The sequence below is a fragment of the Micropterus dolomieu genome, linkage group LG17 (assembly GCF_021292245.1).
Source record: "Micropterus dolomieu isolate WLL.071019.BEF.003 ecotype Adirondacks linkage group LG17, ASM2129224v1, whole genome shotgun sequence".
Taxonomy (NCBI): domain Eukaryota; kingdom Metazoa; phylum Chordata; class Actinopteri; order Centrarchiformes; family Centrarchidae; genus Micropterus; species Micropterus dolomieu.
The window spans coordinates 28,847,369-28,872,441 of NC_060166.1; the positions used below are offsets into that span (position 1 = coordinate 28,847,369).

At 40.2% G+C, this 25,073-nt stretch overlaps 2 protein-coding genes across 2 annotated transcripts; one reads left to right on the top strand and one right to left on the bottom strand.

Annotated features, from left to right (window-relative positions):
- Positions 1-805: 805 nt before the first annotated feature.
- si:ch211-149e23.4 lies at positions 806-16,553 on the top strand. Its single transcript, XM_046073522.1, has 14 exons — positions 806-872; positions 3,275-3,601; positions 3,827-4,135; positions 10,554-10,835; positions 10,923-11,082; positions 12,017-12,186; positions 12,307-12,588; positions 12,728-13,021; positions 13,127-13,408; positions 13,514-13,676; positions 14,350-14,510; positions 14,658-14,733; positions 15,923-15,950; positions 16,105-16,553. Exons 1-14 carry the CDS (start codon positions 806-808, stop codon positions 16,252-16,254), a joined length of 2,751 nt encoding a protein of 916 aa, XP_045929478.1. The 3' UTR covers positions 16,255-16,553.
- Positions 16,554-17,226: 673 nt separating this feature from the next.
- Positions 17,227-21,876, bottom strand: rrp8 (ribosomal RNA processing 8). The gene is made up of 8 exons (XM_046073523.1): positions 21,678-21,876; positions 21,446-21,568; positions 20,553-20,811; positions 19,516-20,404; positions 18,390-18,519; positions 18,201-18,307; positions 18,021-18,117; positions 17,227-17,563 (listed from the first exon to the last, which is right to left on the bottom strand). Exons 2-8 carry the CDS (start codon positions 21,545-21,547, stop codon positions 17,450-17,452), a joined length of 1,698 nt encoding a protein of 565 aa, XP_045929479.1. The 5' UTR covers positions 21,548-21,568; positions 21,678-21,876; the 3' UTR covers positions 17,227-17,449.
- Positions 21,877-25,073: the final 3,197 nt, after the last annotated feature.

Here is a 25,073-nt window from a genome sequence, read left to right on the forward strand (position 1 = left end):
ATTAACCCATAAAACAATACCCAGAGGTGAGTGATTTCCCAAACTGTAGGGCATGAGCAGTATAGTGAGCTGTCTCGCAGACAGGCCGTCTCTGAGTGTCCCGGTAGGGACAGGATGGTATAAATGATGCATGGCTTTACCACATCCCAAGGCGCTACGCTATATGAGGTGTCTGAGTAACTGAACAGACACATTGGTGCACATAGACTCTGAGAAAACAGATTCAGAAAACTGTTACAGAAATGCAAATCTGCAGCAATTCTGATCAACAGAAGCCCACTTTTTATTTCAGAAAGCATATGGGAGAAGCAATTTTACACACAGCTTAAGTGTGTGTGTGTGTGTGTGTGTGAGAGATGGAGATGAGGGTAGCTTGTTTTGCTATATTTATGTTTTGGGAGCCCACTATACTATACCAGTTTAAAGGGCAGTTTGAGAGTTTAGACTTGATTAGGGTTAGGTGTTTGGCACTCAGTTGTGATGGTTATGGATATGATCAAGGGCTAGGGAATGTATTATGTCAATGACAGGTCCCCACAGTGGCACGAGGATATGTGTGTGTGTGTGTGTGTGTGTGTGTGTGTGTGTGTGCGTGTGTGAGCATGTACACAGCCAGTCTGTGGGTGTATGAGTGGCAGCAAACATGCATGCACAGAGACAAATACACAACATCAGTGTCAGCTGTAGAGGAGGGTGTGTACCTCTAACCATAAACCACAGAACACACATTCACACACACTTTAAATACCCTTATGCCTTACATACAGTCAGTTGATCCAACCCTATTTCACTCAATGACACCATCATGGGATGCTCAGGGCTGTTCATTTTGGGTCTTGTCCTAAATGTTGCTCACTGCTTGGAAAATCCGGGTAAGTCTGCAGGGTTACAATCCATCTGTGACTGTCAGCTGTTTATGGGTTTATTTTACTGGCCTTTAAGGTCTTGTTTAACGTGTGGCATTTACCCTAAGCAGTGCTGCTATGGTTTTCCTGATTAGTCCAATTATAAATGCACACAGGTAATAAAGCCACATGCTAGATGCATCTTGAACGCACTAAATGATAACTATTTCTGCAATACATTGCTGATGGCATGTTGGTATTGTCACTCTGGCAGTCAGATCATTATTATTGATCAGTGGTGGCACCTAAAACCACATTAGTTTCTTTATAGCATATAATGTAATATATGAGGGTCGTTAAGATTTATTTCTTTGAGTAAGGGGAAAACCCTCTACTACCCACTACTGTACGGTTTTAGGTTCAGTATGAAGTCTTTGATTCTGTAGAGTCACTGGGACTTCCAGCTGGAGATGAAAGTTTGAAGAAGCTCTGTTTTTTAAAGTCGAAAGTCATATTTGTTTACCACATCCCCAGTCTGCATTGGCAGTGTTGCTGTGTGCCACGGGTGAATGGCTGCTGTTTGGTGAGAAAAAGAAGCCCATGGGGCTCAGGAAATATGATGCAGTGCATGAATACCTGATTTTTTTCTCAGTTATTACTTAGTTTGTATCCTTAAGGTGTGCCTTTTCCATGCTTGGCTGACATTTATTTTGGCAATAACCTGCAAGGGCAAATGAATTATAAACCCAAAAGGAATAATTGAACCCGTACAGCATATTTATTTCCCTCCCCCTGTGTCCTTCCCTCTTTAAAGGCTCTCCACATTGTTTCCATTTGCTGTGATGTATAGTAAGACTAGTATTTCAGCTTTAACAGTGTTTGATGCAAACAGTTTAGTTTTGACTGCAGCAGTTATCTGTATGTTCAATGGTTTTCCATGAAGCAGCAGCAGCAAGCTGTCATTGTTTTACTCATCATGTATCTAAAGCTGAATAGAAGTTCTTGATTTCAGCTGGCTGAACTGTGTCCTCATGTGCACTTTGATAAAGTAAACAGAGGAAGCAGGATGAAAGGGACTTGGTATGCATTAGGGTCTACACACTGTCCTTTCTGTGAGTGCTAAAACCTGTCAGCTTCTATTAAATGTCCTTTTCTCTGTAAAGTGTGAAGGTAAGAGGTTGTTGGTGTCTGGGTATGGATCAGGGTGTAACTTTTGGACTGTTTTCATTTCATTAATGGAGTCCTCTATTACACAATATACACTTAGGGGACATGGCCACATTTGTCAAGTGTCATTGTCTGCACAGAGTCCAAATCCTGTCTTCAGCCCTTTGAGTAGACTATAAGATGGGTTGGAGATGGCAGCTGTTGGTCAGTAGGCAGATCATTCCACCACTTTGGTCCAAACAAAAATTTGATTGGTGCAAATTTCAGAGACATTTATGGTGCCAAGAAGATGTATCCTACTGACTACTGAATTTTAATAACTCTGGTCAATGCCCTGACTTTTTATCTAGCGCCACCAACAGGTCAGAATTTCTATTTGTCTAGTAGAGTACTTTGGTTTATATGCCAAATGGAAAATAACAAATAATAAAAAGGAATCATCGTTTCATTTTCAATAACACAGTTCAACCTAAGCTTTTGCATTTATGCTCTCCATTTCAGGATTTTTCATTTTCAAAATGTCATTTCACAATATCACTTTGTAATTTTAAAATCCAATTTCCTGTTTCCCTTTTAACATTTAATTGTGGCCTAATTATCATAAAATAATAATGATTTTTTTTCATTTTCCTTTGTATTTTGAAGTCTCGCCCAGTGTCAGCTGGGATCACCTCCAGACCCATGTGACCCTGTAAGGATTAACGGGTGTAGCTAATGGATGAACATATCTTTCTGGTTAAAATGGTCATCCTTAGGTTTATGGCATTCCCAGTAGCCTCACCTGTACCTGATTAGCGAATGTTAGCATGCTAACGCTCTAAACTAAGATAGTGAACATGGTAAAGATATACCTGCTGAACATCAGCGGGTTAACATTGTCAATGTGTGTTGGCATGCTGACATTAACATTTAGCTCAAAGCATTGCTAGCATGGCTGTAGTCTTATTTACATTGATTAGTCATTGGCGCATTCTAATTATGATGAAATGGTTGAGAACCTCATAACCAATGACCCGCTTAATCTGCCTCATCCATCACAATTTCGCGTAACTAGTGAAGGACAATAGGATGTGCAGAAACCCCTTTCACAGGCACAACAATGGACATCTATCAGCCTGCTGTCCGTCCTCTCAGGAAGAGGAACAATCACATTTTACCCCCTGACGACATTTCTGCTTTGCTTGTGTTTTCAATTTTAGGGCTATTCAGGTTAACTTATGACCTCTCATTGTTATTGAACATTGTGTTGTTCTGTGTCTCAGGTCTGGATGAAGAGCAACATATTGACATCATTAAGAACATCACAGGGTTCTTGGGAGAGGCTGTGTACCTGAGGTGCAGATATCAGGGCAAGGATGAAATCATAGGAGCCCAGTGGAAACGCCAGATTAACTCAAATGTTAAAAAACTGGCAGGATTTGCATCTAATGGTGTGCCATATAGCTTCAATGACTTCGAAAAACCAGACTCTATCACCAACCTCACAGCTAAGATGATTGTGTCCACTGTGGAAGCAGAGGGAGAATACATCTGTGAATTTGAAACAGTTGGAGTGTATTATTCAGACATCGTATTCCTCACTGTTCTAGGTAAGTCAAGCCAATAATGTATATACTATTCTATTATTCACCACTATGTGAAAAAATCAGCCTGGTGCGATTGCTACAATTTAAGTTAAACATTTCTAAATCTAAAAGGTCATAACTGCTGCACCACCTGTCTGATTGAAATTAAACTTGTAGAGGCAATGCATCTTTGACCTAAGACATGCCTACATCATTTAGGGACATGTTTACTTGTTCATTCATTCACAGCTCGACCTGATATCCAGATCCTGGTGAATGCAGAGACTATAAACGGCCTTCACTATCAGTCGGTGTCATGCTCTGCTGTTAGTGGCAGGCCTATGCCTCAGATCAGCTGGTTGGTCGACAGCCTTCCTCCCTCAGATTACCCTTTTACTGTGAACGTCAGCAAAACTGTTCACTCAAATGGCACCTCCACCCTGAGCAGCATCCTCCGCTTCCCCACTCACCTGCTAGACGAGGACAGCGTGACCTGTGTGGTCCAACACCCAACCCTCCCAACCCCCAAACTCACCACAGTGAGGGTGGAGACATACAGTAAGCTCACACTCACAAATAAGTATGTCAGTGTTGTTGTGTTTGTACATCTGTGTTGCCAGGTGGTGACATATTCTCTTGCATCACCAGTCAGAGTTTTGTAATCATGCATCATGACTCAGCACCTCACAACACAATAACTTTCTCGTGCAGATTTTTCACGCTGGCCGTTCCTTCTCACTCTGCTCCAAATACAGTGACAGACCATAAATCACATTGCACAGCACAAAGTATTCATGTGGGAATGCACTCTTTCACTGGCATCCAGCATGGGGAAAACTGCAGCATCAACCCAATAACTAATTAAAAACAATATCATACCACAGTGCAGCATGTAATTGCATCCTATGTTACTGCTAACCTTTATTATTCTTCCGTCACATTTTTTTGTCCGCTAACTAGTCCCACAGCTTTTGACGTAGAAACCAAACTCCGTTCAAACTCCAAGTTGTCCGGCTCAATGAGGAATGGGGTGCTATTACTTTTGTCATAATTCATAATTTTCTAAATATTCAAGGTTTTCCAGGAAAATTCTCCCATTGTAACTGAATGGAGAGACCCGATCGAAATCCTCCTCATACCTACTCCACTTTGAAAGCTCACCAGTTCAGCATACTTTCAGCTACAGACTTGATTTAAACTGTAAATTGGTCACAAGAAGTTAATCTGTTAATGATGTATTCAGCTTTTTGATATACTTTATGGTTTGTTCACGGTCACTGTCGAAGCTTTATGCTTTTTTGAGCTCTTTTCTGAGTTTATAATGGGTGAGTATTGCGTGAGTTAGAGTGGGTGACATCATCACTACAGTGTAGCAGCTCTCTCTCTCTCTCTCGCTCTCTCTCTTTCTCTCTCACACACACACACATACTTGGTCTTGTGTTCCAATTGGTGGACGGACGTTAAGCTATTTCTTGAATGAAGTTAAGTGTACTGCATCCAGATTACTGCATCTGCTACTACAACCACTACTACTGCACTAATTACTACTAGTACTACCTGGTACTACTACTAACAGACACAGAGAGAGACAAACAGACACACACACACACACACACACACACACACACACACACACACACAGTGTTCTCTTCATTGGGAACAGTTGGGTCTCTGTATCTCACAGTCTTATAGTCCACATGTCTCTCTGTCTCACAGTCCGTCTCACAGTCTCACAGTCTTATAGTTCACCTGTGTCTCTGTCTCACAGTCCATCTCACAGTCTCACAGTCTTATAGTTCACCTGTGTCTCTGTCTCACAGTCCATCTCACAGTCTCACAGTCTTATAGTCCACCTGTGTCTCTGTCTCACAGTCCATCTCACAGTCTCACAGTCTTATAGTGCACATGTCTCTCTGTCTCACAGTCCATCTCACAGTCTCACAGTCTTACAGTCCACCTGTCTCTCTGTCTCACAGTCCATCTCACAGTCTTATAGTGCACCTGTCTCTCTGTCTCGCAGTCCATCTCACAGTCTTATAGTCCACCTGTCTCTCTGTCTCACAGTCCATCTCACAGTCTCACTCTTATAGTCCACCTGTCTCTCTGTCTCACAGTCCATCTCACGGTCTCACAGTCTTATAGTCCACCTGTGTCTCTGTCTCACAGTCCATCTCACGGTCTCACAGTCTTATAGTCCACATGTCTCTCTGTCTCACAGTACATCTCACAGTCTCATAGTCCACCTGTGTCTCTGTCTCACAGTCCGTCTCACAGTCTTATAGTCCACATGTCTCTCTGTCTCACAGTCCGTCAACAGTCTCACAGTCTTATAGCGCACCTGTCTCTCTGTCTCACAGTCTGTCTCAGTCTTATAGTGCACCTGTCTCTCTGTCTCACAGTCCGTCTCACAGTCTCATAGTCCACCTGTCTCTCTGTCTCACAGTCTGTCTCAGTCTTATAGTGCACCTGTCTCTCTGTCTCACAGTCCGTCTCACAGTCTCACAGTCTTATAGTCCACCTGTCTCTCTGTCTCACAGTCCGTCTCACAGTCTTGTGGTCCACCTGTCTCTCTGTCTCACAGTCTCAGAGTCTCATAGTCCACCTGTGTCTCTGTCTCACAGTCCATCTCAGTCTTATAGTCCACCTGTCTCTCTGTCTCACAGTCCGTCTCACAGTCTTACAGTGCACCTGTCTCTCTGTCTCACAGTCCGTCTCACAGTCTTATAGTCCACATGTCTCATAGTCTGTCTCAGTCTTATAGTGCACCTGTCTCTCTGTCTCACAGTCCGTCTCACAGTCTCACAGTCTTATAGTCCACCTGTCTCTCTGTCTCACAGTCCGTCTCACAGTCTTGTGGTCCACCTGTCTCTCTGTCTCACAGTCTCAGAGTCTCATAGTCCACCTGTGTCTCTGTCTCACAGTCCATCTCAGTCTTATAGTCCACCTGTCTCTCTGTCTCACAGTCCGTCTCACAGTCTTACAGTGCACCTGTCTCTCTGTCTCACAGTCCGTCTCACAGTCTTATAGTCCACATGTCTCATAGTCTGTCTCAGTCTTATAGTGCACCTGTCTCTCTGTCTCACAGTCCGTCTCACAGTCTCACAGTCTTATAGTCCACCTGTCTCTCTGTCTCACAGTCCGTCTCACAGTCTTGTGATCCACCTGTCTCTCTGTCTCACAGTCTCAGAGTCTCATAGTCCACCTGTGTCTCTGTCTCACAGTCCATCTCAGTCTTATAGTCCACCTGTTTCTCTGTCTCACAGTCCGTCTCACAGTCTTATAGTGCACCTGTCTCTCTGTCTCATATTCCGTCTCACAGTCTCACAGTCTCACAGTCTTTTAGTCCACCTGTCTCTCAGTCTCACAGTCTGTCTCACAGTCTCAGTGTCTCATAGTCCACCTGTCTCTCTGTCTCACAGTCCGTCTCATAGTCTTATAGTCCACATGTCTCTCTGTCTCACAGTCCATCACACAGTCTCACAGTCTTACAGTCCGTCTCACAGTCTCAGAGTCTTATTGTCCACCGGTGTCTCTTTCTCACAGTCCGTCTCACAGTCTTATAGTCCACATGTCTCTCTGTCTCACAGTCCGTCAACAGTCTCAGAGTCTTATTGTCTACCGGTGTCTCTGTCTCACAGTCCATCTCACAGTCTTATAGTGCACCTGTCTCTCTGTCTGACAGTCTGTCTCACAGTCTTATAGTCCACCTGTCTCTCTGTCTCACAGTCTGTCTCAGTCTTATAGTGCACCTGTCTCTCTGTCTCACAGTCCATCTCACAGTCTTATAGTCCACCTGTCTCTCTGTTTCACAGTCCGTCTCACTTACTTATTGATGTCATACAGAGCCGTTTTCCATATATGGTAATTTGCCTACAACCTCAATATTGTCCAGCTGCGAACTGTAGCACCTCTCAAACCACGTCCCTCGCTCACACCACCCCCCCTGAGCTACTGTCTGCAGCCGAACCGTTCTCAGCCTGGCAACTCCTACACTCAGTCTGTCTGTACCACTCGGCAGCATAATCATCCAGCTTCAGGATCTTGGCAAATCAGAACAAAGTGGGCTTTTGGAGGGGTGGGGGCTCTCAAACAGAGGCTGAGATGAGAGCTTGCATTCTGGGGCTGTAACCCAGAAATTTATTTTTGAAAACTTTGAATCATTCAAAATTATACAAAGTTTAAGGTTAGCAATCCAGTTTAGCGTCAGCCTTCAACAGCCAGCCTTCACATCGCAATTTCTCCAGAAATTGCACTGTCTAGTTTGGTGAATGCATTCCTGTTGAGTGGTAAAAAACATCAACAAGGTTCTTGTACACCATAAAGTGTTAATCATCATCATCACTTTATTTAGTCACATTTTGTTCCACAGACTTTCATCAGACAAATTTGCTATACTAATATAATCAATATTTTTATATGACCACATGTACAGTATATAAAAAAGAGTCAGTTGTAGTGAGGAATCCATTTAATTTTTTAAAATACAACAGAAACACAAAGTTGTACTGACCATAATTTCAGCTTGTGGTAAAACAACATCTTTAATGGGCATTTAGCATGGGAAAGTACAAATTATCCATTTGTGTGCGCGAAGCAATATCCAAAAAAACAATTGTTTTTAATGCAAATTCTGAAAGTATTTATTATTGGTCACTTGATAGGCACACAGTCTTGCTGTTACGGTTTTATTGCCAATAATATTCATCAGCTGTCCACGTACAAAACCACAACAGAGCGCTGGAGAATAACTACATGAAATTACAAACCAACTACATATTTTTTCTACCAGCGCAGTAAAGGGTTAGCTGGCTGATCTGAGATTTGATGCGGGAAGCTACTGTTTTATCGCCAATTACTGATCAGCTGAGGTAACAAACATAAAACTAATCCAACAACATATTTTTTTTTTACCAGTGCAGTAAAGGTTTAGCTGTCTGATCTGAGCTTCCATCTGTAAGCTACCTTTTATTGCCAATTAGTGATCAGTTGATTGTTTAGCCTACATATTTTACACCACAAGCTAAAGCCAGCGCTGGAGAATAATCCAATACAACATGATTTTTCTACTACCAGGGCAGTAAAGGTTTAGCTGGCTGATGCTTCCATGCTCTAAGCTAACGTTATGGTTTTATTACCAATTAATGTTACTGATCAGCTGATTGTCTCGCTAATGTAACTGGCAAAGCACACACAGGCTGGAGAATAAGTAGGCCACATGAAATTACTGCAAATACATATTTTTCACCACTGACAGGGGAAACACCTCACGGCTCTCTGTGATTATGGCCAGGTACAAGATAAAGCTATCAAACAACAGCTTTCATTTGCATTGCTAAAATCTGACAAACTTAAGTTAATTAACGTTACCTGTCCAGCAGAAAACAGACAACTTCAGCACCGCTTTGAAAACATCTGTCCCACATTATAGCTTTCCATCTGGGAAAATCCACAACATCTGTGATTTCTGCCATCAGCTGTTTGTGATTTCTGCCGTCAGCTGTTTGTAACTGTCCGTACTCCTCTGGCTAAATAGTATGAAGATCCACAGGCTGTTGGCTCTCCTGCAAAATAACATGTGTGCTCCTTAATTTTTCCAAATGTGACTTCTCTTCTTACTTCTAATAAACCAGAAAACTACTCAGGGACTGTATAGTATTATTATTATCATTATTCCCTCTTCTTCTATGTATGTATTTAATGTAGTGACCGGTGTCTACACTGCCGGAATTAAACAAGCAGAAGAAGAACGCCATGATGACGAAATGCGTTCTGTAGCGCTGTTTGTTTGTTGTCGACTGTGGTAGAAACATGATGACCAAATATAGCGACCTCCATAGAAGGGGGTGTCCGCGGTTATGTAGATAAAAATGGCTCATTCTAAGGTAATAAAAACATAACAGTTCATTCTGTAAGGGCTTTATAAAGCAACTCTTTAGGTATACATTCCAGGCTGGAATGAAACATCTGGTAAATAATTATCATTTTTGGGTCACTATCTCAGGAAGTGACCCAGCTATATTCATGTTCCCACCAAGTAAATTCTGTGTGGTGCAGCATAATGCCGATCATTAGGACCATTTCAATTTGGTCATCAACATAACTGCTCTGTTTATGCCACCATACTAAGAATAAACTAAACAAACTCTGGTTTTCCTCTCCTACGGTGAGTTTCATATTGGTTGGTCAAATTCATATTGGCCTTGGTTTGAAGCAGTTCACACCAGTTAAGCTTTTTTGTTTTTAATTAATTAGTTTCAATGTTTAATTTGTTTGGCCATGTTTTTGAAATGGCCTTTGCATCATAGACAGTGCAGATTGTCCAGATCCCTGCATGGATCCAGTTAATGTTCATATGGCACACTGTATGGTCTCTTAAGCATGAGCCAAGTCAGCCAGCTCATTTGTCTGATATACACCCACTCTTCACTGAAGTACTGCAGCTATGGTAATTTTCTGACTGCAGTGGATTTAACTGTGGTTAAATCCACACATAAGCGTAGGTGTTAATAAATGGCCAAAGTGCTTTAACTCACTTTAATCGGACATACCCTTCCCCAACACCCGGGCTATTATGAGGTGTTAGCTCACTTGTCTTACTCATTAGGCCATGGCTGGCTATCGTATGACACCACGACTTTTATGTATTTGATAATAAACTGATCTCTGCTGATTCCCTGTATTAAAGCCAATGGTTCTCTCAGCTTTGGTTGGACAGCAGCTGGGCCAGACATCTGCTCTCAGCTGCAGCCCAGCCAACAGATGGGACAGGTGATAAGCTTAAGTCAGCACTTTCCAAAACCCAAGCAGAAGCCCCTTATGGTCTGTGTTTAGCTAACATTCGGCCCATCCGGCCACGGCTTCCTATTTAACAAAAACACCCTAAGCCTCAACTTGCTATCTGACTTTTTAATTTGCTGGAAAAAACATTAGTCCTTGTGATAGAATAACTCTTCTCGCCTTTCTTCCTGCTCTGCAGCAAGGCCAAACGTGACCATTAAAGCAGAGATGGTACAACGAGGAGGAAGTGAGTTCTGGGTGGTCTCTTGCATTTCATCTGGAGGGAGGCCTGACACTGACATCTACTTGGCTTTGAACGCCAATGAAGAGCTGCAGAGAGAGAACAAAACAGACTCAGACATCCAGACAAGCTCTGTCCTCCTCCCTGCAACCGTGTATGAGGGGCGCAATGTCACCTGTGTGTTTGACCACCCCAAATTTACACACAAAGTGTCACGAGTCATAACACTGCCATCTTTCTGTGAGTATTATCAGTGTTTTATATGCCAAAACCTATGCTCATGAGGTAGAAGTTACAGAAAACGGTCATGTGCTTTCTATTCTGCAGATTTGTCAGGAGTTCAGATGTTGTATTCAGAGCTGGGAAGCAAGAGTGATGACTTCAAAGACTTCCAAGAATTTTTAGAGCTGCAGGAAGGACAGAGTGACACTGTCATCAGCCTGCAGGTCACTGGGAATCTGCCACGTTACAATGTTACCTGCAAAAAGTAAGAAATATTTGGTGTTAAAGGAGCACATAACATTTAGTTTATTCATCATGGAGAGCACTACTCAACCTGTGAAAACAGTAACCCTTCTGTTGCTTTAAAGGAGCTTTCTTAAGTATGAAAAGTATCATTGTTATTTTTGTTTGTAGTCTTACAATTTTTAACAGAAAGCCTGCGTGAAGTTTGAAAAACATGGGCTTTTACCAGGCAGGGGAAAATTGAGAAAAGATGCTATTGAGCTGCATTATGGGAAGTGTAGGGTCCAGTATTTTTGTAGTTTGACCCATGATAGGGAATAAATTTCAGGATATTTTGGAATTAGATCATTGATTTTGATTATTATTTTTTAATTGGTCTTTTATGAGTCCCCTAACTTTATGAAGGTGCAACATTAAATCTCCAGAGAAGCACTTAAAGACATGTCTTGATTCCAGTGTGCTGATAAATGAAACATGATCAACTTTTATTAAATTAATATAATCATTAGATATTAATTATTAGAATCATTATTTTAGTCACTCCATACATGGTTGACTGTAGAATTGAGCCTGATGTAAAATCTGGCAACTTCTAGCCTATAATTGTATATTTTCTTTCTCGCTTGTAACAAAACAAAAATAAAATAATCAAATTTTCTTTTTGTTTTGTTACAAGTGTCTTTTTTATGTTTCAACTGGAAAGAAATGAAGAAAAACATCCAATAACAGGTAACATCAGGACCAATGTACATCGAGAGAGAAACAACCTACGTATCCTGTTGAGGATGTGGTAACACGTTCAGTGGCACCAAACCACAAGTGACAGACGGCAGGAACCAGATTTAGATGTTTCCTGCTTAAAATAATAATTTATTTAAGATTTAACTGTAATATGTTGATATTGGTAAACTGAAGCATGAATTCCTCTTTGTATATGTGCTTGTGTTTCCTTATAGAGATGATTGGCACTTGCCTGAGGGAGTGGAGCTGGTTGGCAGCAACCTCACAGTTCTGGGTCCTGTGGGGCATCAGCATGCTGGTCTTTACGAATGTTTCCTCTCCTATCACCATCATCAAGCAACGCTTAAGTTTAATATCACAGTTAAACCTCAAGTTGCGCAGCTTGGTGAGTAAAACTCTTTCCGTGTGTTTCTGAAAAGACTTTCATGATCACAGTTTGAATTTTCTGCATTGTGTGACTATGAAATATTGATGTGGAACTTTCTCTCCGCGCCCTTCCTCTCAGTTCCCCCCACTATACGAGTTGCTTTGAGGACTGAAGATGGACACAGGGTGATTGAGTGTTCAGCAGCTGATTCTGTTCCTGCAGCCAACATGTCCTGGCTTCTACCGAAGGGTGTGTCTGGAGTCTCTTGGTTCAATTTCACTTCTCATAATGGAAGCCATTCTGTCAGGGGAGTTTTACTCCTCCCTGCCTGCTTGCCTTGGGAGCTCACTGCAGAGTGTGTGATAAATCACCCTGCGTTTGAGAAGCCACAGAACAGAAGCATAATACTCCCTCTTTGCGGTATGTTCAACAAATTGAGCAATAGTTAATTTTGTCTGAGTAGTGGACACATTTGGCCATGCAATCGCACCATAGATTTGAGCTTTTTCTCAAGAGAAACCCCTCACTTCTTGTAGATTAACTTCTCTTTCCCATGCAGCTCGACCTAACATCACCATCAGCTCCTGCACTGAGTGGAAAGACGGTTATGAGTACACAAAGGTGGACTGCTCTGTGGACAGTGTTGCCCCTGAACCAAACATAACCTGGCATGTTGGAAAGAGTGACATCACTTCTATGTCAGAGACTAAAGTCCTGGTCAATGATTTTGTATCGACACGTAGCTCTGTGCATTTGAGGTCGTCTTTGTATTCTGGTCAGGATTTGACCTGCATGGTGGAGCATCCAAGCCTGGAGGCACCAGAAAAAAGAACAATACACAATCTTGTGCACAGTATGTTATTTCTTATGTTGAGATATTTCTCCCTGTGATTCACACACACACACACACACACACACACATACAGCTACTCATCCTCACCCCTTGTTTTCTTTACAGAAACCCATCTGAGTGTGTCTCTGGTGAGACAGCAGAACTCTCCTATCTTGCTGGCAGTGTGTGAGTGCAGAGGGGAGAGCGTCGGGGCGAACCTTGCCTGGGTCCTTCCTGAAAACACCAAAGGCAAAACATCCCTCCAGTCACAGTATGAGGGCCATGTCCTGAAAGCCAGGCTAACTTATCAGTTTCCTCTGGCTCTTCATGAGGGGCAGGACCTGACCTGTGTTTATCATTTTGAACATGGAGCCACAGAGAAGAGGACCATTCATATCCCCAGATACTGTGAGTTTAACACAAACACACCCCTGTTATTTCAAATGTAGAAATTCACATAAATGCATTTCAGAGATTTGGTTCATCTTCAAGGTTCAAATGATTTTTCTGCAGATATCTCTTCTGTGAGAGTCCTAAACCACACAACTCCTCTGCAAAGCCGCTACGGTGGTAAACCCATCATACACCGACTGACTCTCCAGGAAAATCATCACAATCAGAGAGTTCTGCTCCGAGTTGAAAGCAACGTGCCAGAGTACAACCTCACTTGTAAAAGGTAGCATATCCTCTATCACATGTACCTCCTTATCATCATGAGGAAGCACCTGTACACAGAGTGTACTGTATAAGTAATTTACTGGATGAAACTCAATGTGCTGCGAAATGGATGTTATCCAGCATATTCTTGACATTATATTATTATTATTATTATGTGTTGAGATATCCCAAAACCTAAACCAAGAATGAATTGATCATACTATCGTAGCCAAAGCCTAATACATCTTATGGCTCTGTACCTTAGTCCTTCATCTTCCAAAAAATATTTAAACATGGGCACTCCTTTTGAGTAAATCCCACACACACATCCTGCTGCTGTAAATAGTCATCAGAGATACAAATGTGTATTAAATTGTGTATTTACTCCTGTTATGTATTTGAGTAACATTTGCTTAAAACTAAAGTGCCAAGCTGTTATAATTAAAAAATTATAAATTACCACTCCTTTTTAAAATCAAATGAAACTTTGTATTTGTGGTGCAATTTTAAAGATTTGTGTCTTTAGTAGGAGCACATTGACTTGGAATCAAGTGCCACATGATCAGAGTAGGGAAGTTAGAAAATAACACATTTTTTATTTTGGTCTTTTCAAGTGATTTGTTCACAAGAAGGGTAAGATAAAAAAAGAGTAATTTAAACACAAATTCAGTTAAAAGTCACTTGTGTTTCAGGAGTGACGGCTCATATGTTCTTATGGATGGAGTTGCGATGGTCTTCCAGTCAGAGCTCACAATGCTGGATGAAGGCCTCTACACCTGCCAGGCGTCCTTCTATCACCACACAGCCACAGTCAACATTGAAGTGGAGATCATGAACAAAGAAGAACAGCTTAGTGAGAACTTACCCTGATCTATTTTCCATCTAAATTCAGAAAACAGAGTGACATGTTTACTTCTAATCATGTCAACATATTGTATATGGTATTTTATCAGACTTAGGTCTAGTATTTGGCTCTGACAAGTGTGTGTATGTGTTTCAGCACTGGTGACCATGATCTGCATCGGTTCAGCTTTGGCCATCATCTGCATCACAGTGGTCATGTTCTGGTTGTGCTGGTGAGTTAAATGCCTCAAGTGCCATGTTGCAGCTTGGCAGGTGATGTCTTGACGGGCAAATGAGGGCAATGCTGCTGGTGAAACACAATACGAGACAAACAGGATGTAAGATCGTTAACCCAACTCACCAAAACCCTCAGTATCATGCAGTTATTCATAAACAGGAAGTAATGTGGCTAAAGCAGACAGGTGCCTCTGCCACCGCAGCCCTGCTTGTAGACAGGTAGAAAATGTTCCCTCTATCAGAGACAACAACAGATTTATTTTCCAGTTTCCTGCTCTGGCTTTTTGCAGTGTTACGTCTGGCACTTTCAGCAGTAGACTGCTGTTAGTTTGGCTCATTATCATCTATGTCACATTGCAAGAGCGAAGGTAAAAGGTTCAAAAAGTCCACATCTTCGGAAGTTATTAGTATAATGAAATTCGAGCTGCCATTCGTCAATGAAAAAAAACCTCCACAAATCCATCTCTTAATCTTTTTGCTTTTGGAAAAAATCAGTGAATCACTTGTCTTTTACGACTAGTGTGGGATATCTGTCATGATCCTGTGTTTATGGTTTCTGCCTGCAGAAGTTTGCACATTTCCATGTTCACTGCCAAACATAACTTCTCTCAAGAATGTTGTCACGATCAGATCAGGCCTCGCTGTGAAGAAAGCTGCACTGTGCAGCACAACTGTGGTTTAGAATGGGTTTCAATAGGCCTTCGGCACTGGTCAGAACATTTGGTCAAGGTGCCATTGGTTGACAGAGCCTTGGTCCCATTATCCCTTGCTCCAGAGGGAGGGTCCTGTCAGGCTAATTTGGGAAGGTCAATCACACAGGGTACATAAGAAAACATGACTCCCCAGGAGAAAAACTATTTTGGGACTAACCCTCCCTCCCCCTCCAATACTGGGAACACTTTTTGACAGCAGCAGGTCTTCACTGAGTTGATGTCACTGAGGTCATAATGAACAAAGTGAGATGCAGCATCTCACATCAGAGATCAATGATGAGGACTGGGGTCATCACTCGTCTCCATTGATATTCCTGACGTACAATGCATTCACACCTGCACTTTACCCGTTTGAACTGACTCAGTGTCTCAGGTTAAGTCACAGTGCCACCTAGTGGTGTTGTTCAGCCCTACAAGTTCCTCAACAGCAGGTTCATTCACGATTATTCAACTTTCTATTTTTGTTTTACAGCAACATAAATAGCAAGACGCAATATAAGGTAAGACTACAATCAGTTAACATGCATGTTTCTTGCTCTTAAATCCTACTTTTTGTTTAAAATTTGTAATTGTTCTGAATTTGAAACCAAATTTAAGAGTCTTTCAACCTGTTTTCGTTCTCTCTTGTTGCTGCACACTCTCTCTATGATACAGAAGCAGGAGTCTCTCTCACCCTTGACGGCTCTGATGCAAGAGCCCGGCTCTCCTGAGGTGAAGAAGCCATCAGTGGACGGGAAACACAGTGAGGAATCTGTTAAGATGGTCAGTTACTCCATAGTCATTGACGTCAAGAGTACAGTGTGAAGACATAAGATGCTTTGGATTAGACATTTAGCTTTACACTGTGCACGAAGGCTTACTGGAACTGCAGCATTGTTTATGATACCAGTGTATTATGAGCTCAGTGTGATATGTGAAAGGATCCTCTGTTTATGTACTGAAATACCAGTTCTTTTTTAAGTTTTTAGTTTTGATTGATTGGCATTAATGATTTTAAATGTAGCCTATTACTTTTGCACTTTTTAAAAACCTGACTTGAATTTTGTACTGTTTTATGCACATTGTATTTTCCAGTATTTGTCAATAAAATCATCCAAATATAATCTTTTCCCATATTGTTTAATTTGTTACCATGACTGTACTACAACAAACATATTTCCAGATTTAGTAGACATGGCTGACAGATTGGCTGTGACTTTAGCTACACACCAGCTGCCCTTGTGATATCTTTGGTTGACTAAATTAGTGAAGGACCATCTGCTGTGACAACAGGAGTAATTCTATAAATAAATTCCTGTACAGTATATGATCCAGCTGCAGACAGACTCATCCTCAGCTTATCCGCCCACATCAGGTTGCAGTGTTCTAACACCCTCTTGTGGCAAATGGCCGCACACACAGCTGAGAGAATAGGGTTTTAGTCACGACCATTTAGGTTTCTGAAGAGTTCCGTGGAGTAATAAAAATATTATATAATAAAAATTGTAATTTTTCAGTGTATAGGAGGTTATATGCCACACAACTGCTGTACTTTCCAACAAATTAATGAATTCAATAATCATGAGTATAGGTGCTCTTAAGAATATTGTGTATTTAAATTGTTTTTTGCTTTTTTCCAGAATTTTCAGTATTTTTTCAATAGGAAAATCTTAACATTTACATAACTTGGTTTCTTGTAATATGTATTTTAATTGTAATTGGTGGCCTGTATATATGTATCTTTGTTTTCATTTTAACAAAAGACAGACCTGCATGCACTGGATATTGACACACATATAGATTGGCACATCATCACATCACTCTGTATTACATAAAAATCATGTACAAATAATGCAGATAATTAAATTCTCTAGAACAGATTACAGAAGCTTCAAAATGTAGTAACCAAAAACAATACATTTAGATAAAATTGTACAACTGAGCTTTGAAAAACAAGATGCAAAAAAAGTGAGGAAAATGTCAGAGACACAGACATTCTTTTGAGTCCTGTCAAATAAATTCATCTTTTCTTGTAGACACAGGGCTTCAACTGAAGTCCAAATTTCTTTACATTTTCTGGAGAATCTCCCGTCTTCATAAATTCAAACGAGTAGAAATGAGTGTTCTCTGTGTCCTAAAGACAAAAACAGAACAAAACATTAACATACAATAAACCAGTTTACCAAATGTTCTTTTCTACATGTTTCCTGCCCTCAGCACCACAGCCACATGAAAGATGTAGCTGCCAGCTACTTACTTGCCCTTTGAGCCAACCACCTTCTTAAAAAGGAAAAATATGATATCTCTACTAACAATAAATGCTGTATATTATATGTTTAAGATTGTACAGCTAAAAACAAAAGTGTAAAAGGAAGATGTTTACATACTCAACTAACCATTTGCTTCATCTTAAACAGGCTTCACGTAACTGGAGTATGAGCTTTCCATTTCATTTAAAAACAAGTGTGACAATGCATGTGCTAACTTGGTTAAGATTTTAAAAATGGTGCATTAGGGAAGGTAGATTAATAATGTGTGTTTCTCTTCATCTGTAAACATGTTGACTGATGTCATCTTGTTTGTTGCCTCACCTTGGACGCCAACTTGAAACCCAGACTTGCCAGGGCAGTGACGAAGCTCCGCACGTTCTCAAACCTACTCGCCACCTCTGCTATTTTAAGGACACCCCTGCAATAATTGTGCAAAGTTATACAGAGAATATATAATATTTAAATGCCATGTGTATACTGAATCAATATTACATGTTTTACCCCATCTTTAAGACACGATTGGCCTCTGCTAGAAAATCTGCCAGGTTGGTTCCCATCAGAGAAAGGCAGAACACAGCAATGTCCACAGAACCACCATGAAGTGGGACCTGCTCAGAGAGAATGTGTGTTTTATTTTCTAGCCATCACAGAGACTCTACCTGAATTAGCAAACTAAAGCCACACACTCACGCTGGCCATGTCACAGACTGTGACAAGCTCACAGGCAGCTGCCAGGTCGAAGCTGTGCACTTTGTTCTTCACACTGCGTGCTATTTTACAGTCACCACAACCAAAGTCTGCAACCACCAGAGAGGAAGGTCTGAAATAAATAACACACTTTGTGTTTGCAATCACAGTATATTAAACTGAAAGGAACAGCTCATATGAAATAATAGCATATGCACAGAAAAGAAACAGCGAGTGTCGGCCAGAATTGATCATCCATTCTCAAAGTGCTGACATTAACAAGGCCATCATCTCACAGCGGCCAAATGAAGCATCAATTAAACACCCACAGTGAAACATTATCTCCTGCATTACACCTCACAGACAATAAGTCCTCAGCAGAGTAATGTAAGGTATTTACAGTATACAGCTGAGGTGGATAATGGGAGTTTAGGAGCCACAGCACAAACGACCTGCCTGAAGAAGAAACATGAAGAATATTTTGTCCTTTCGGGGTGATGGCCCTGTTAATGGCTTGGGAGAAGGCTGACGCTAAACGAGTGTGTCTAACTAATAGGGGTGAAACGATGCATCTTATGATACTGTATTGATCACTGAAAGGATGTAACTTTAGTACAATGAATCAAACATTTTCTGTTAAAAATGTGTTGAATCGTGCAGATGATGAGCTGAAATGATCCAGAATCTCATGTCTCTGTCATAACTGGGCTGTTAAGTGCTGCTTTTCTTTTTCTGTATGCAGCTCAGAAATAATCTAATTCAGGAAATTAATGGACAATTGAAAATTCATTCATGACCATCATCACACATTGAACTCTACTGTGACTTATAATATTCCTTGTAATTTGGTGTGTTTGCTTGTCCATCAAACCTTAATGGAACTAAACGCATGTAAAATCACTATCAGAAATATGTGTGTTGAACCTTTGCTAGGTGTGTTCAGCAATTCTGACAAAAAAGCTAGTAAGAGGACTTTTTCTGCTCTAAAAAAGGTCAAGAATGAATTATCAGGCCCAAATTATAAACCTTAGTTTGATGTTATGGACTGAAACACTGATTTCTACCATATAGCCTTCTTCAGAAGTGTTAAATTTCACTATTATAATATTACTTGACTATAATATCTCACTTTAGTCGAATGTAAGAGATGATCTCATCCACTGGATTGGCGGGCCACCTCTGAACCTGAGCCGTGTATCCTCTGTGGTAGATCCCGAAGGCCTGCGGATCCTGTTTGAACATGCGCCTTGCCTCACCGCTGGACGTGCTGTACAAAACTTCGTTAATGTAGCGGAAACGAGCCGACTCCAAACGCTGCTCCATGCGGGACCTGAGGGAGGCAGAGCGGTCCTGTATCACCTCTTCTTCTGGTACCGCCGGCTCATCCTTTGTCTCTGCAGGACTCTCCCACCCAACTCTTTCCTGGGTGTGCAGCATTTTCCGTAGCTTCTCTCTTTTCAGACTCTGTTCTTTGCTCAGCTCAGGTTTCAGTTTTTTCGTGGGTAACTGGTGTTGGCCCTCTGGGATCTCCACTTCAGGTTCATCTGCTTTCTGTTTTGATCCACCTGCAGAAGATTCAGTTGCACCTTTTTCAACTTTGCCACCCTTTGTTTTTTTCTCATTGTCAAGCCGCTGCTTTTCTTTTCTGAGTGTCTGTGTTTCTGTTGCACAGGATGTGCCAGTGCCCTCTTCTTTCTTTTTCCTTTTCTGTGGTTTACGTTCCTTTTTCTCAGCTGGTGTCTGACTGATTGTTTCACTGTTGTTGTTGCTATATGAATCTGTTTTGACTTGTTCCATTGGCTTCTGTTTCTCTGCAGATTCGAGTTTATTTACTTCCTTCTCGAGTTTATTCTGGCTGTATTTATTTTTACATTTCCTCTTGTTCTTCATTTTGTTTTTCCACTGTTGTCTGCTCAGTTTCTCTGTGTTCTCTGGATCGTTTATGTTTGCCTTTGCAGATTTTGTAATTCCTTTATTCTTGGTCTCGCCCACAGATGTGGTTTTTACCTTTTGAGTGCCTTTAAAAAGAAAGAAAACATTTAAATATTATCTCATGTTTAAATTGTGTAAACACCAACTTTGTTCTGTTGTATGAATCCATTAAATACATATTAACACTGTGCAATGTAAATAAAATCTAAAGCCTTTAACCAGTTAATTACTCACCAAATGTGTCTTTCTTCCTCTTTGTTATTACAGGCTTCTCCTCATTAACAGTCTGATCTAAGCTGTCGTTCTCTTGCTGCTCTCCTGTTGTCTCTGCTTGTTTTCGCCTTTTCCTTCTGTACTTCTTTTTCTTGCTATGCGATGGGGCCACTTCTGTATCGCTGTCACTGTCCTGCTGATGGTCATCACTCTTCCACTCTGGTACTGATCCCAGTGTCTGGAGGGTCCGCAGCAGGCTCTTCTTTCCAACAACCTTAGACTGACAAGGGCATGAATGCAGTTAATGTAATTTGTCTTTTAAATGACATGTGCACCCTAATGATGGACAAGATAATACATACTGTATCAAGATAAGCAGTATCACTTTTGCAGCATTACTGTGGGAAATCATATTTTAATAAGGAAAAACTTTAATATAACATTTGTTGATGACTTTGCTCAGGAAAGGAAAACTGTTTTTATCGTATGCGTGTGTGGTGTGCATATGTTGATCTCAAGGGTTTTTTAACCTGAATTAAATACATTTTCAAATGTGTACTGTATGTGTTGTTGTTTTTTGTGCATTTATCTATTTTTTCCTTTTTCTATTCCATATTTGACTGTCCCCCAGAACTTGAATCATTAAAACAAGTAACAAACACTCACACAAAAATAAATAAACAAAACAAACTATGAAAATTAATTTGTTTAATTGCTGACTATCCTCTGGCCATTTCCATCCATCTAACAGTAATCAGTCTCACTAACTGCTTTTGTATTTTGTATTTACATAACACAGGGGCCTAAATAAACATATATATCATATACTATTATAGGTGGTATGGGAATACTGGCTAGCTCTGATGTCAGTACACCTTACTTGCAGCAGGTAACTAAACAGAATCGGTATTTACCTTGGCATTTGTGCTGTTCGCCTTCTGGGTGTTTCTGAGGACAGTGTTGCTCAGGACTTGAGCGGCTTGTTCGTCATTCCAGTCTTCATCCTCATTAAACATTTTCAGCGTTTTCCCCGAGGACTGTAAGGAACAAGCAAACATATGTAAAACACTGCTGGGGATGAGGAAACCCCTGCCAGTGTCACTTCTTCTCTATCACCGCGCTAACTCTGCTAACTCAGATACTCACAGGTTTGTCCACGAAGCAGCAGCGCGTTGTAAATCTGTCAAACGCCTCGTTTCGTCGATGACGGTGTTTCTATAACAAGTTTACTTTCATGAACATGTAGCTACATTTAACAGTCGCCGAAATATCTTGTCAAAAGGAAAAGCCACGTTGGTTCCACTCATGTGCGTGAAGGAAGCAAAACAGAACTACAAGCGCATGTGGATGACGTAGGCACACCAGAGATTTATGGGACATGAGGTTTTTAGTAGTAATGGCGTTAGAAACCACAAATAGAGATGCATCTGTTGTTATTCTTTATTTGTAGAGTAAAACATTCAACCATTTGTATCTATAATAATAACAACAACAACAACAACAACAATAATAACATTTCCAAAGCAGTATTTTTCATAATCCAAAAAACATATCTGTGTTTTTATTGGGATAGTCTCAGCTTATTGGCTGGATGTCTAGCATTAAATTAAACCAATTCAGAAATACTAACCCAATTAAAACAAACATACAATAAACACACACACAAACCTTGGTATTTTAGTACATAACAGTAAACGTGTTAAGAGAAAATAAACTAAGAATAGAAATAATTGAAATTTACAACATTTTAAAATACATGTGTTTTAAAATGAAAAGCGATGTTCAAAATAAAGATAATGGAAAATGCAAAATGTTGACTAAAGATTGTGCAATTGTTCATAGTTTGATGAATATGTGCAGTGTTTTATTTAACCTTTTGTCAATTTTTAAACTGTTAAAGAAACAATATTTTATTTCAGTCGTTTAAAAAAATCTTTGCAATAACAAGTAAACCTTAAGTTTAAAATAGAAACTTGGAGAAAAGAGGACTTCCAGCCTAGAGAGACTGTTTTTATGTAGGCTAAAGGCTACATATTCACTTTATGGTGAAATTTATAAGCATTATGTCATATAACTTAACACTATTATACAAAATAAATGGTGTTGTTTTAGGGTAGATTTTCCCCTTGGGACATGCACATAAGCAGTTGTGGAAAGTAACTAAGTATATTTACTAAAGTACTGTATTTAAGAACAATTTTGAGGTACTTGCTACTTTATACTCTACCACAACAATATTGGAAATATTGCACATTTTACTCCACTACATTATAATATATATATACATTTAATTTCCAGATTCAAAGCAATGATACAAATAATCAAATGAATTATGATGTATCCTTCATCACAGATTTAAAAAATACTTTATTGATCGCAGAGGGGAAATTTAGTTTATGCGTACACATACAAGGAGTTTTACTTCAGTTTTTAGGGTGCTATGAACAGTTCCAATAGAATTAAAGATAGACATAATGAACAATAAAGCTGAACAAAGACAGACAAATTAAACATAGAACTATACACATACATAATATACAAATAAAAGTAGGTGAAAAATGAGTATATAAAAATGTACATTAGAAGCAACTCTGACCAAAAACACAAAATGGCCTGTTTCTGTAAATAGTAAACAATAGAAATAGTGCAAAGAAGTAAAAATTGAGATGGTTGGTTATGAGTATATGTGTATAATGTATGCAGTATACACAGTATGTATGCATATACAAAAGCTGCAGGATTTAGATGTGACAGTGATGGATGATTTGTAGCTACATGTTAAAAACAGTGTATACAATTGTAAATATATAATTTATAATGTGTAGGTAAGTGGATATTTTAGTGTGTCATCACACCTTTACCAGCCGAATATTAAAGTCATATACATATCAATGCATCAATAATTATAACTGACTAATAGGCTACATTATTCTAAATGTAAATGGGACTTTCTGCAAAATGTGCACTTTTTCTTTCGGTAGCCTACCTTTATTATGATGCTAAACTACTTCTAGTAGTAAAAGTTTGAATGCAGACTTTTACTTGTAACAACAGTATTTCTACAGTGTGGTATTGCATTTTTATTTTATTTTATTTTTTACATCACTGCACCACGTACTGTAACTTCGGTTGATGGATGTTAAAAATACTATGACCTGAGGCGGCGAATATTTTGACTTCTTGCAGTTCCCGCTGCCGCCTGAAGTAGGCGGGGCGCTCTATACCACCACTCAACGTTACCACGTACGTACGGCAGCAGCGGTGAGGGTGTGGACGTCCCACACAGCATTCAATCTATTGGAGACAACATAACGCTGCTAATAACTTCTGCTCTGTCTAACCATATTACACAGCAACAGGCGATTAGACCCGGTAAGTTTATCGCCACGGAAGTGTTTAAATGTTTTGTTGGGTTCATCTCAGTCAAGTCAGTGTTAAATGAAAGAAAAAGAGACAGTCCGCGGTGTCAGGGTAGTAGTAGGTTAGCTTGTTAGCCAAACCTGCGTGTGTCTCATTTTATCAACCAGAGGATACTAACTAATGTGTGTTGGAGCTAATCGAGTCACTTGTAGTGTAATGAAAGAACACGGTGGTACTGCCACGAGCGAAAGTGATAACCAGCATGAGCTATTCCCCTGTGTTAGCAATATAGCAATGCAGCTAGTCAGACTGCTGTAACGTTGAAGACAGTGGATTGTTAACGGTGGACTCATTACTGTGACACCAGCTCGTGTCAGTGTTTATGTTAACTAACGTACTAATGACTAAATCACAAAGTCAACCCCAAAGCCCGATTTTATTTCAAGTGCGTATTAAAGTTATGTTAAGCTGAACTGCAGATATGTCATTGATCACACTCTTTTCCATTTTAGTGCTTCACTTACTCAGACATTTGTATGTCTTCATTGATGGTGATTGTAATTAAAAGACCAAAATTTTGGTCAAAGTTCTTGTCACACCTGTAACCCTTTCACATGACATGACATAATGACTTGCAATTATGCAAATGCACATTAATTGCCTTATCAATTAACTGTTTTCTTGAACAATCAATCAGTTTATTATTTGGTGACATTTTGAAATTGCTTTTTTTTTGTCTGATCAATGATCCAAAGACTTCAGTTTAGTATCCCACAAGACAGGAAAATGCAGTACATCCTCAGAATTGAGAATCTGTGTTGCCATTTTTGCTTGGTACATGATTTAAACATTTTATTGTCTGCCAATTAGCTAATTTTAAGGAAGTACATAATTTCGCATGACACTGGATAAGCCAAGTGTTGTGAGTCACAGTGTTGTAAACTGCATACCCACCCAGTATTACTAAGGTCGATAAGATTACTTAACACTAGGTTTCTTGGTTACTTGGCTTTCTTCTTCTTAGGTTTGTATAACAGGATCATAAGAGAGGGAATAGAGGTCGGACTGATTGTCTAAAAATGTGTTAATGTAGAAACTCTCGCTTTTCTGTCCCATTTATTCAGGCGTTGTGTGTGCTGCTGATTGTGCCCCCCCCCCCCCCCCCCCCCCCCCCCCCCCCCC

What these genes read in the sequence shown, in the direction of transcription:
- si:ch211-149e23.4 (XM_046073522.1), top strand. Translation starts at nt 806, where the DNA reads ATGGGATGCTCAGGGCTGTTCATTTTGGGTCTTGTCCTAAATGTTGCT. An exon ending in CGTATTCCTCACTGTTCTAG is followed by an intron (nt 3,602 to 3,826) that starts GTAAGTCAAGCC and finishes ATTCATTCACAG; the next exon opens with CTCGACCTGATATCCAGATC. An exon ending in CATTCATATCCCCAGATACT is followed by an intron (nt 13,409 to 13,513) that starts GTGAGTTTAACA and finishes ATTTTTCTGCAG; the next exon opens with ATATCTCTTCTGTGAGAGTC.
- rrp8 (XM_046073523.1), bottom strand. Translation starts at nt 21,547, where the DNA reads ATGTTTAATGAGGATGAAGACTGGAATGACGAACAAGCCGCTCAAGTC. An exon ending in CAGTCTGTGACATGGCCAGC is followed by an intron (nt 18,308 to 18,389) that starts GTGAGTGTGTGG and finishes CTCTCTGAGCAG; the next exon opens with GTCCCACTTCATGGTGGTTC. An exon ending in GTTTCAAGTTGGCGTCCAAG is followed by an intron (nt 17,564 to 18,020) that starts GTGAGGCAACAA and finishes TTTTGTCTTTAG; the next exon opens with GACACAGAGAACACTCATTT.